General features: G+C 42.9%; 1 protein-coding gene across 2 annotated transcripts in view; it reads left to right on the top strand.

The window, feature by feature from the left end:
- The window catches only part of CFAP54 (cilia and flagella associated protein 54), a 331179-nt gene that overhangs the window by 207895 nt on the left and 110301 nt on the right, over positions 1 to 12983 (top strand). For both annotated transcript variants that reach the window (XM_075600548.1, XM_075600549.1), the window contains exon 44: positions 9407 to 9604. In XM_075600548.1, coding sequence (XP_075456663.1) covers positions 9407 to 9604 — 198 coding nt within the window. The remainder of the gene's footprint in view (positions 1 to 9406; positions 9605 to 12983) is intronic.

The following is a 12983-nucleotide window of genomic DNA, read 5'->3' as shown; positions in this document are numbered from 1 at the left end:
TTTTGCAGAAGAAAAACCTCAGCAGCAATATTGTATGTACTGTATTGTTGTTTTGAAAAACCTGTGCAATTAATATTTGAAAACCCAGGATTATCAATGGTCTCACACAACAAATTCCTCCATGGAAAAAATACACTGGATATATAGGTGTATTCTTCTCCGTAGCAAGCCTCATGCGCAGAAAAAGCAAAAACATTATAGTGTGATACATTTTACTCAAAAGATACACAACGCAGAGGGGAACGGACATAAACTCACACTCTCCTCGCTGGTAACACACAGTGTGATTTGAGGTACACTCTAACCCAACTCCGGTCACGTCCTCAGCTCCAAGCTCCGTGTGCTTGGAAGCTTTCCCTTCCACATTGGAACTGGAGAGCTCTAGGGCGGCTGCTGGTTAGTCTGTAAGTATGGTGGCCTCAGAGTGTCAATTCCCAACGCGTTTTGCGTGCTTTATGGCTTCCTCAGGGAGTTTTTCATATTAATTTACCACCCAATTTGCGTCGTAATACCATTTGTTCGCATTTGTTTCTTTTTCAGTTGGAAGAGCGTAGGTATTTGGCACCGTTTGGCTTGGAGCACCTGATTTGTTTGATATACTGTATGTATTGGCATCGGTTTTCGCCATAAACACTTGGTTTATCACAGTTTTTTCACAATTTAATTTGAATGGCGTTTGGGTTTGTGGCTTTTTGTTTGTCGCTTTATGTGGTAGAATTAAAGCCTGCTGGCTTCATGAAGGATGGAGGTCCAGTGGACATCATAGGGCCAAATAGTCTACCAGGTCTGTGATGTCTTATGGGCTCCCAAAGGATTAAGTAATATTCTAAGAACATCTAGCATGTGCTGTTAAGCCAGAGAAGTTAAACATGTATAAGACTAAGAACAATGCCCTTTAAACTATGGTTAACAACTATGCTCATTTACTGTATGCATATATGTATATGTTTATTTATATAGCGCCATCCATGTACATAGCGCTTCACAGCAGTAATGCACGTGACATAATAATATAACACATAGTGGGAAAAAGAGCTTTAGCTTTAAAAGTACCATTTGGAAAAGGAGTCACCGCCCCGAAGAGCTAACAATCTAAGGGGTAAGCGGGAAGAACTTACAGAGACAGTGGGAGGGTGTTATGGTGAGTCTGCAAGAGGTCAAGGTCAGTGCATAGTACTGTAGATGTATAATATCAGCCAGCGGAACTACACATACTGTATGCTTCGTTAAACATGCATTTTCCTTAGAATAGTCAGCTTTTTACTCTGGAATGTGTGAAAATTATATTCTTTTCAGTCTGCTATATTTATTATAGCAATTTAGTAATCATGTTAACAGATAAATGTATAATCCATGAAAACTTTACACTAGGTAGAGAATAACACACACAATAAATGTTTGAATCACTGAAGGCATTGAAAACTTTGAAAGTAACTTGAAGATATTGGATTTGCCAATTCAAAGTTGTCTTGGAGTCTACTAATTTTCACTTAAGTTGTTGTTTTTTTCTTCTAATGTATTTAGCTTTATTCCAGTGTTGTTTCTGAGCAACTGGAGGTTTTGTATCCAAGTCTTCAAACTCCAAAATTGTAGGAATAAATAACACCAGAGAAAACATTGCTTTCAATAATATTGTTTCTTTGGTAAATCTGATGCTGTTTAGTGTCCCAGTTTTGCACTGAGGAGACCAATGCTCCTTATTTTGCTTGCACTGATATAAATGTGCAACTTTCCCTGCTCAGCTCTAAAGGAGTTTACATGGAGTTGGATATTTACATGGCGGTGCTCAGTCTTTCATACCTGTTCAGGGTGTTGGGTCCGTGCAGCCTGGGCATGGATATGCAGATAGAACAATGATGATGATAGAACAATGATGGGCGCAAGGAACTTTTATAGTACAAACGAGTTTTACTCGCATCCGTTGATAATGCTCGACTTACAAAAGACAGACTTCTCATAGAAATTGAGTCATCTCAAAGAATATGGTTGTATTGTATTGTATGTCTTTATTTATATAGCGCCATTAATGTACATAGCGCTTCACAGTAGTAATACATGTGGTAATCAAATAAATAACAGATAATATAAATAACAGATCATGGGAATAAGTGCTTTAGACATAAAAGTAACATTAAGGAAGAGGAGTCCCTGGCCTGAGGAGCTTACAGTCTAATTGGTAGGTAGGGAGAACATACAGAGACAGTAGGAGGGAGTTCTGGTAAGTGCGTCTGCAGGGGGCCAAGCTTTATGGATCATGTGTTCAGAATATCCACAGTGCTATTCATATGCTTCTTTAAGCAAGTGTGTCTTAAGGTGGGTCTTAAAGGTGTATAGAGAGGGTGCTAGTCGGGTACTGAGGGGAAGGGCATTCCAGAGGTGTGGGGCAGTCAGTGAAAAAGGTTTAAGGCGGGAGAGGGCTTTAGATACAAAGGGGGTAGAAAGAAGACATCCTTGAGAAGAACGCAAGAGTCTGGATGGTGCATAACGAGAAATTAGGGCTGAGATGTAAGGAGGGGCAGAAGAGTGTAAAGCTTTAAAAGTGAGGAGAAGAATGGAGTGTGAGATGCGGGATTTGATCGGAAGCCAGGAGAGGGATTTCATGAGGGGAGATGCTGAGACAGATCTAGGAAAGAGTAGAGTGATTCTGGCAGCAGCATTTAGGATCGATTGTAGGGGAGACAGGTGAGAGGCAGGAAGGCCGGACAGCAGGAGGTCACAGTAATCAAGACGGGAGAGAATGAGGGCCTGAGTCAGGGTTTTAGCAGTCGAGCAACAGAGGAAAGGGCGTATCTTTGTTATATTGCGGAGGAAAAAGCGACAAGTTTTAGAAAGGTTTTGAATGTGAGGGGCGAATGTGAGATAGGAGTCGAGTGTGACCCCTAGGCAGCGTGCTTGGGCTACTGGGTGAATGATTGTAGTTCCAACAGTAATGTGGAAGGAGGTAGTAGGGCAAGGTTTGGGAGGAAGTATGAGGAGCTCTGTTTTAGCCATGTTTAGTTTAAGGCGGCGGAGGGCCATCCAGGATGATATAGCAGATGATATTGTACATCTGTCTGACATAGGGGCAGACATGCTGAATAACAACCTACAGGAGGGTTTGGAGGAGGTTATCGGGGGTATGGCGATACGGGCCTAATTTAATTGGTTTAAATAGGCCCGTCGGTGGCGGCAGTTGGGGGGAGGGGTAGGTGCTCGTCCTGCCGGAAGGGGCACGGGGCTGGTAAAGCGGGTTGAAGCGAGTGGGCAGGTCACCGGGACATACTTCCGGGTGCCCCCTCCCCCCGTTGCGTTACCAGCACCGAGCATTTCCGGCGCGGACCGGGACAGTAGCTATCTCCATGTTGTCATTGTATATAAACAAAGCCGCAGCCTTTATACCTCCACACGTTGTCCTTCTCGTCATTCGGTCATTACCGTGTAATTAGGTAAAGGGGTAGGGGAGGAAACTCGCGCCTCCCTGGTCATAAAGCGGGCCAGCCCAATTGGGCGGCACAGCCAGTGACCGGGGGGCGCGGCCTCGCCGAACCAGGTGGGCCACAGGAGTGGCCATGGGGCAAGCCGGGGGAGGGGCCGGAAGGGGGGTTATACCTGCGTCCAGGAGCAAGGATTGGTCACTTGTGTGGTTACTTTATTGTGCTTCTTACCCGGGTAGCTCTGACTCCTATGCTCGAGAGGTACTTACTGCTGCGGCTGCCTTTATTCTCCTACTTACCCGGATAAATGCGGGGATTATCTCAGTTTCTCGCGGCGTTTCCCGCGCGGCGGCCGCATCATCAGATAAGCGCTAATGGCGCTTATCATTGAAAGCACCCGCGGCGCGGGAAACCTGAAGAAAAAAAGCTACGCGCCGCCGCGTTTTTAAAAATCCCGCGGTGGCGGCCGCAGGAGGACAAAGGCGGCCGCCACTGTATGCTTGTTTCCTTAATATAGGTTAGATTGGAAATCTACTGCATAGCTTCAATAATGCCCTTCTTCAGGCAGACCCTTGTTGGGGGACACACTATTCTCTGAGATCAATATCCTGTTTTGGTGCACTCTTATTATTCTTAGTCTATGCTTGTCGAACCAGAAATTTACTTAGAATCTTCCTATGGGACCGATCTTATTATACTCCGGAGCTTCTACTCTGAGAACTCCCTGCTGAGCTCATGCTTCTGGCAAGAGAACAATCTTGAGCCATTGCTATGGGCTCTGTTGGACCAGTTTATCGGCGCCTAGCAAGAAGCTAGTTCTGTTCCCCATAAAATGCATTCAGGATGCATTACTATAAATATCCACCAGGCTGGAGACATTTATAAACTACAACTCCAAGATGCCCTGAAATGTTGGACTCGCCCACTTCTGGGTTGTACCTATATAAGATTAGGAAATGCAGCACTCCTTGTTTTGCAACTCAGTTGCTCTGTTGCTCACGCTTCTGTACTTCTCCTGCTAGAGTGGCTATCCCTTTCTGCATAATCATCCTGTGTCACTTCTATTATGGAACTTTGACGAGGGAAAAATGACGAAACTCCGGTTGGGTACTTCTGTGAGAAATCATGATAAGCGACTAGTTGTAGGAAGTGAAAACGCTACGGATGAGATCAGTGTCTCAGACAGATGAGTTAAATATATATATATATATATATATATATTTATATTTAGAAACACGGGGCTAAGTCAGTATATACATGTACAAGATGGGCCATTACGAGCTAGATATACAACTAGCAAAAGAAGAAAAAAGCAGCGCACTGCCAGGGAGCCAGGTGGTAGAAAATGTATAAATTTTATTAAAAAAATGAACATCACCCAAGGGGGTTGTGCAATCTCCTACGGGTTTCAGAAATAATGTCCTTTAACAAGGAGTATAAAAATACAGTGCTCTAGACCCTCCTTAAATACCTAGACAAAATGTCCTTTACAAATTGAATTTCGCGTCAAAAATCGCATGATGTCACTGCCGGAGTGCTCCTTCCCACACGCGTGCACGTCCATGCGCCACCCCCGCAGCGCCAGCATGAGCCCAAGAAGAATAGAACATAAGCAAGACGTGGACGGCAGAGAGCTTGGCCCCTTCCCCCAACCCCGAAGCTCCCAAAGAGAGAACGGAGACAGGAGCAGGCAAAACGGCTGTCCAAGAGGCCGTAAATACTCGCCCCTCCCCCCAAGTCATCCACAATCCTGGGGGGTCCCCCTGGCAGGGCCAGGAAGGGGACAAACATCCCCAAACTGACCCATCTCTTAAATTCTATAAACGAGCTGCCATGCAACTGGCAGCACAGCAGCCACTCAAAAGAAGAGAGTGGCCATGCCCTCCACATATTGCCATGGCAACCTATTACCACAAAACAAGGCGCAAAATACACAATAACCAATAAAACTTATGATAACAACATCTAAATGCAAATCTACAAAACAATATAAAAATAAATATATACTATAATCAATACCTATGGTCCAAGAATCCATATATATCAACAAACAAGACCCACAATACATCCTTCATATCACTATTCAGAAAGAGAAGAAGGGGAAAAAAGAGCCATAAGAAGATAATGAGCATAATTCTCCATATTGAACGTCACTTCAATTTTGTACCAAGAAAGGGACGAGACAAGCAACAATCGCTTTGGGAAACGGACTCAAGTTAAAAAATGACTTAGGTTCCATTCAATATTAACAGTACACCGCAGGGAGCACGGGTCTTAAGGATAAAAATCCAATATGCCTCCCTGTGGTCCAAAAGGTTGAGTTTGTTGCCTCCACGCTCATTTAAGGAGACTTTTTCAATACCGCTAAGATTAGATTTTTAGCACTACCATGTGCACATTCTGTAAAATGTTTGGATACGGGGTGTGAGCAGTCTCGCTTTTTAATTAATCTTACATGTTCCATCACTCTTATTTTAAGAGCTTTGGTAGTTCAGCCTACATAATTAGCTCCACACCCACATGTTAGAAGGTACACCACATATTGTGTATCACAATTATTGTAGGGTTTAATTTGAAATTTCTTTCTAGAGTTAGAACCAGAAAAATGTGAGGAAGGTCGCATAAAATGACAAATCTTGCACTCCCCACATCTAAAAGAGCCCTTAGTAGTGAAGGTCTGCATCACTGCCAGAGAAGAGGCAAAATAACTTGGAGCAACAAAAGACGCAATGGTCTTTGCTCTCCTATAAACAAAAAGGGGCCCTTTTTCCACATGTTGAGCCAAACTGTTGTCCATACGTAATAGATCCCAGTGCTTGCGCACGATCTGCTGGACTTGATTACTACAGTTATTAAACAGTGTGATGAATAAAGGAATATCATCCCTGTCCAATCCAGCATTTTCCTTTTCTTGACTATTATGTTTGATTATAGTATATTTACATTTGTGGCGTTGTTGCCCTTTCCTATAAACTGTGTCCGTTCCGATTCCGCCCGTCAGGGGGACTCCCTCCCAAGCAGTGACTGTCTGTCAACTGCCAATACTTCATTAAAGGTCAGTTGAAGATCTTCCTGTTTGTATGCCCTTTGAACGAATCTAGTGCACAATTTCCCAGACTGACGGATGAAGTCCTCCCAAGTGGAATAATTCCTCCTCAGTCTGAGGAATTGGCCTTTGGGAATACCCCTGATGACCGCCTGGGGGTGGCAACTGTCCGCCTTCAAGGATACATTCCGTGAATTTAATTTCCGGAATATATCCGTCTGAATATTTTTATTCATGTCTACAAAAAGTAGAAGGTCCAGATAGTGTATATGATGGTGATCAGAGTTGTAAGTGAATGTTAAGTTGAAAGAATTTTGATTAATAAAATAAAAAAAAGGAATGAAGTGCTACCACATCACCTTCCCACATCATAATAAGATCATCAATAAATCGTTTATAAAAAGTGTTGTGATTTCTAAATGGATTGAAACTGCTAAAAATAAACTGTGATTCGCACCACCCCATAAATAAATTAGCATAAGAAGGAGCAAAGCTGCGGGGGTGGCACATGGACATGTGCGCGCATTTCTGTGCGCGGGTACGAATGCTCCGGCAGTGACGTCATGCGCGGACCCGTTTTTTGGCGCGAAATTAAATGTGTAAAGGGCATTTTGTCTAGGTATTTAAGGAGGGTCTAGCACACTGTATTTTTATACTCCTTGTTAAAGGACATTACGCCCGAAACGCGTAGGAGGTTGCACAACCCCCTTGGGTGATGTTCATTTTTTGAATAAAATTTATACACTTTTTCTATCACCTAGCTCCCTGGCAGTGCGCTGCTTTTTTGTTCTTTTGCTACCGGATTTCTACATCTGCGGCTGGACACGCCATCACAGACTCGTGGAGGCTCAGGAGTGGGTAGGATTTATTCTACATATTGTTACCTGAAGAGTGTGTCTCTACTCCAGTATTGATTTAGTCTTTCTCTAATGAGGTAACTTCAGGTTGATTTACCATCACCTTGATTGTTTTCTTCAGGAGATATTATATTATTATCTTGCTGGTTATTCACTCAAGATACAAGACTTTACCCACTCCATACTAGAGTCATATTCAAGAGTTTGAATTATTACGATTATAGATAAATAGATAAATAGATAAATAGATATACTATATTGGACCTACTATATATCTGGTATTGTATGACTCACAACCTGTCTATCGCTGTGGATAATTGGCTAGCTCAGGGCACTGAGATTTCAAGCACAGGGCTGAGTCAGTACATAAATGAGATGAGACATTAGGAGCTAGATATAGAACTATATTTGTTTAAATATGTTTGGTATTATATGTCTCACAACCTGTCTGGTGCTATCGGATATAGGCTACCTCAGGGCACTGAGATGATCACAGATGGGATTACTGCATGATTACAAACATTGAGATATAATCAAAACAGCACGGATTAAACAATTGGCAGAGGGCTGTCGTTTTTACTGTGGGTTGCCATACCTACTACAGGGACCTACTACAGGGGATCCTGTAAACTGGACACTCTGCTAATAAAAAGGCTGACATTTAGCCATTTTGTGAGCTCTTGACTCAGAGCCCTATCAGTAGTTAGCAAATATATTAGGAGCCATATATCTCTATGCGGAGTGTATTTCACCAATATGAATTAGTATAAATATCACCACGCTTCATTTGGGTATACAGTTCATTCCTGTGTATTCAAGTCAGGTGTGTAACCCATACTGACACCCCTATGCACTATTTACTTTTTTAATTATTTTTCAGAGTGATATATGTTTTATTTTTAGAATGAAATTTTACGTTTTATTATATGTATGGTGTGCTCCCAAGAGAACTGATTTCTTTGAGTGGAATTTCTTTTTCACCTTTTGTTTGGTACATTTAACATTAAGTTCTCAGTATTGCACCCTGCCAACTATCACTGTTATATATTCATCATTATAATATAGTTTCCAATCTAGTAGGTTTTCTGAGTTGATAATTTCCACATTTTATGTATTTGTTATTTCAATGTTTTGCATGTACAGTATTTATAAAAACATGTACCGTATATACTGTACCATATTCATTTGCATTAAGTTAGCAAAAATGCTTCTCCAAGGGCCTTCGCAGGCCACATGTGGTCGCCAGTGGAAGAGCCTAGTTTTAAGATTATCTAGATTAAGAATCCAGCTTCATTTACATAAAATCCCATAATTTAGCCTATAGATTCTATACCATATATTTTTGCACTTTATTCTATGCATATGCTTACTAGTTAGTGCGCAAGCCCTGTTTTTAGTGTCTGCAGAAAAAAGTCTTGTATGACCCATTAGTTCATAATCTGGTTTCCATCTGATATTCATCAACAAGGATGTTCTCCATAGTGACTGTCACATTCATCTAGCATTTCGAATTGTTACATGTCATTGTCATTTGCCATCTCCAGCAGCATCCTTTACAAGATTTTTATTTTTGCAACTGACATTTTAACTGTTTTGCTTCTCATTTGCATGCTTGTAATATTCAGACTGTTTTGCTTTTCATAGTTTTGATAATTTGTAGTTCTGTCCATCAGAAAATAATGTGTGCAGTGTGTATGTATGTATGTATATATATATATATATATATATATATATATATTTACTATATATATAATTTTTATCTATAAACATACATTTATACACATCTTGTCTATTTGGTTTGTGTGCACATTACAAAATCAAAACAGTAACTCATCCTTCCAATGCAATAGCACTGGGCCTCATAAAAGATCATACGAAACAATTCTCTTTACAACCTTTCAAAATTTGGAAATTTGCTTTCAGGATTTACTTTTATTATATTATTGAGTTAGTTAATTTTATATATGACGCATTAGAAGATCCTCATAAACCAGGAAGTTAAGTATTTGTGAATGATAACATTTTGTCCATGTGCGTACTAAAGTTTCCCTTGGGTGTCATATTTTCATATATTTGTTTTTATCGTGTAGAGCTGCTTTCAGATGCTGGTGTCAAGCCCTTGATGAAACACTCAACATGTCTGATGCTCTTAATTCATGGCAAGAGCTCGATAGTTCCCAAGACAGCATAAGCAATGGAAGATCTAAAGATTACAGTGAGAAATTTCTCTGCCGAGCGGGAATTTGGGGTTGTTTGCAGGCTGCCGTCATCACTGCTAAAATATCTCGGTAAATATAGAAAAAATACCTCTTGATTTATTTTCATTTATCACGTAATGCTTAGTGCCCAAAGGGGAGTCATAAAAGCTTCTTCCGGCACACTGAAAAGATACAGCAGTACAGTAGATAGTGTGTCTTGAGATTGATTTGTAGATTTGTGTGCATTGAGAGGGTAAGTTTCCATTAATGCATTAGCCTTTCTTTTCAGACTACATACTACAAACGTAAATGTAAAGATGATTTTGTGTAGTATGCTGATCACGGGTTTAAATTAGTTCTAAGCCATTTTCATATGAAAATTACCTGTGTTCAAGATTTAAAATAACCACATAAATGAAATGTATGGTATGTAGAAACTTGTGTACCTATGTTACAAAAGAAAATGTAGAACAGAGAGGGTTAATTAAGGATGCATTCCCTGCTGTTAAAAAAAAAAAATATATATATAATATAATGGCGAAAAGCAGGGTTGCAGACCTGTCTCATACATGTGAATGTGCTCACAAGTAATATTTTTATATCTATCTATAGATATAGATATGTTTGGGAACTAGCCGTTTATCGTACTTCAACAAATGTAATCTGACAAAGTTGAAACCCCTCTTATTTTGTCACAGACTAACACCAACCGCTGAGGTGGTGGCCTGAGTCCTCCTTCTTATGTTATTCCACATGTGGTCAGATAGAAGAAGGCAGACTACAGTAATGTTTATAGTACAACGGTATTTATAAAGTAATTAGCAAGGGATACTAAGGTACATTTTGATCCACAACAGAAAGATCATTAGATGTGTAACACACTCCCCCTCCCCCCCCCCCGCCCAATCGCAGATGGGGACCCTTTGGGGGAATCTAGCTGTATTACCGGGTGTGGTGCAATACCTGTCAGGCTCACAGGAAGCCCGAGCCTCCGCTGATTGGAACCTGGGGTGTATCCTATAATGTACTTACAGCGCCTCCACATGTGCAGGATCCTAGAGTGTAGAATAACCCCTGACACAGGACCCACATACAGTAACCACATACACCAAGTATACTGTATATAAACATTTTACTGTATGCAGAATAAGAACAGAACACAATATACCAACATTACATTAGTGTCACCTTGTAACACTGACCCCACTGGGCCGTAACCTCATACCCTATCCCCAAGTGTCCCAAGAGTCCTCCACCCAACCCAGTGTGAGACACTCTCACAGTGCTCATGTTGAGATGAGGGTTGGTGTATGGTGAAGGTACCTGCCGGGTGTGTCCACACCCGGGAGTGCAGATGAGCTGTACTTGGAAATTATCCCTTGATCCAGAAGATGATCCAAGACACCTCCGCTTCAACGGTGGGTAGCTCCCGCCTGGAGTGATCCACCGTTAGAATGTCTCTGCCTCTGATGCTACAGAGGGTAATTCACCAACACAACAGTGGCCAGGATATCCACGCTTCCTGGCTGTGACCCTCACTGAAGCTGGCTCTACAGAATCCTGTCCTTATCCTAGGGGGCATCCCTGTAGTGAACCAGGACTGTTTTGTGACCACTCTGGTAATTATTGCCTCCTCCAGGCGCAACCTGGAGCGTTCTATTTGCCATGTGGTGGACTGAGGCAAAGGTCAAGGCCTCCCTGTCTACCGCGTACGTGATGCGGATGGCCGGGTAAAGGTCTGGCCAAGAGACACCTTGCTGTTCCTTCCACCAGGGGGAGGAAGTGGCTTGGACCCAGAGACTGTAGCACCCGACCATGAGTTCAAAGAGTCTACAGAGACTCCAGTTTCAGTGAAGGAGACTCACAGGAGTCAAAGTGAGGCGCCCTCACACGATCAGTTAGGGGCACCCCACTATGGGTCTCAGCAACCAGCTAACTCTCAGCTAATTACCCTCTGTTGCATCAGAGGCAGAGACATTCTAACGGTGGATCACTCCAGGCGGGAGATAGGGTATGAGGTTACGGCCCAGTGGGGTCAGTGTTACAGGGTGACACTAATGTAATGTTGGTATATTGTGTTCTGTTCTTATTCTGCATACAGTAAACTGTTTATATATACTCTGGTGTATGTGGTTACTGTATGTGGGTCCTGTGTCAGGGGTTATTCTACACTCTAGTATCCTGCACAGGAGGTGGCGCTGTAAGTACGTTCCAGGATACACCACAGGTTCCCATCAGCAACGGCTCGGGCCTCCTGTGAGCCTGACAGGTATTGCACCACACCTGGTAATACATCTAGATTCCCCCACAAGGTCCCTATCTGCAATTGGGGGGGAAGTGTGTTACAGATGCATTCACAGTATATCGGAACATAAAACTCACCACTAAACGATGCACGTGTGTATGTCAGTGTTTTTCCCTGTGCACACCCAATCCTGGGTATCAAGGCCTGTGTAATGGTGCTGGAATACAGTTGGAGCTCTTAACTATGTATTAGTGTAGCAGGCCTGTATTTTGCAAACTGCTTTGGTACCCCTTTATCTGGCTTCAGTTGAGGATCCCCTCTGATTGTGATCGTTCCTGCTGCTGCTCTCAGATGAATCCTCTCCCAGGCCTCCTCGCGAGATTGACTGCATTTCCTTCTGCCAGCGTCCGTTAACTCAGGCGGAATGTAGACTGGCCCTGTGTTACCACCAGTCTGTCCTGAGATACCTCAGGCTCGCACAGCTCTGCCCCTGCGTGCTCTTCCAGCTCCTCTTAAAGGCTCCTCTCTCCTTAGAACCTCCCCGCTAACATCATTTGTCATTGGCTGCTGCCATGTCCATCATGAATCACATGCTCAGTGCACACTGGAGAGGAGTTTGACAGGGGGCAGTGCATGTGTGAGCTGCATACATCTTACCAGGGGTTAGAAAGTAAACATTTTTTTGTTTCTTTTGCAATTTAAGAAGGATTTTATTTTCACCTGGGCCTCAAAATGAGGGATGGGGTGGGGACCGACAGACGGACAGACTTGTTAATCTAGTTGTAGTCCCTGTTAGAGAGCAATAAAACAAAGGAAGGGAATGTAAACAGCTGTTCAGCAAATAGTGATATCACATAAAAGAGAGTAGCGAGATGAAATCAAACAAGGCGGGACCCCAGTACTGAGGTGGGAAAGTGTGAAACTGCGCACCCACAACAGCTCGGGCACGGCTGGAGGGTGGATAGTCAGCGTAGCCGGGTCTGGGTTGGAGAGACCGGGTTAGTTCAGATACTTGCCGGAGTCCGTGCCGGAGCCAGTGGGATGGTTGGTGTCAATTAAGCCGTGGTCAGGGGTTGGAGAGGTGCGGGATGTCTGTGGCAAGCCGAGGTCGTTTCCCAGATAAGGTGCAATAGTCAAGCCGGGGTTTTTATCCAGAGAGGGTCCTATAGTCTAGCCGGGTCGGTACACGAGAAGGGAACACAGCAACAAGGCACAAGGCAAGGC

Source organism: Ascaphus truei, chromosome 5 (genome assembly GCF_040206685.1).
Source record: "Ascaphus truei isolate aAscTru1 chromosome 5, aAscTru1.hap1, whole genome shotgun sequence".
Taxonomy (NCBI): Eukaryota; Metazoa; Chordata; class Amphibia; order Anura; family Ascaphidae; genus Ascaphus; species Ascaphus truei.
Note: the sequence above shows the minus strand (reverse complement) of the source record. Positions and strands in the feature narration are given on the sequence as shown.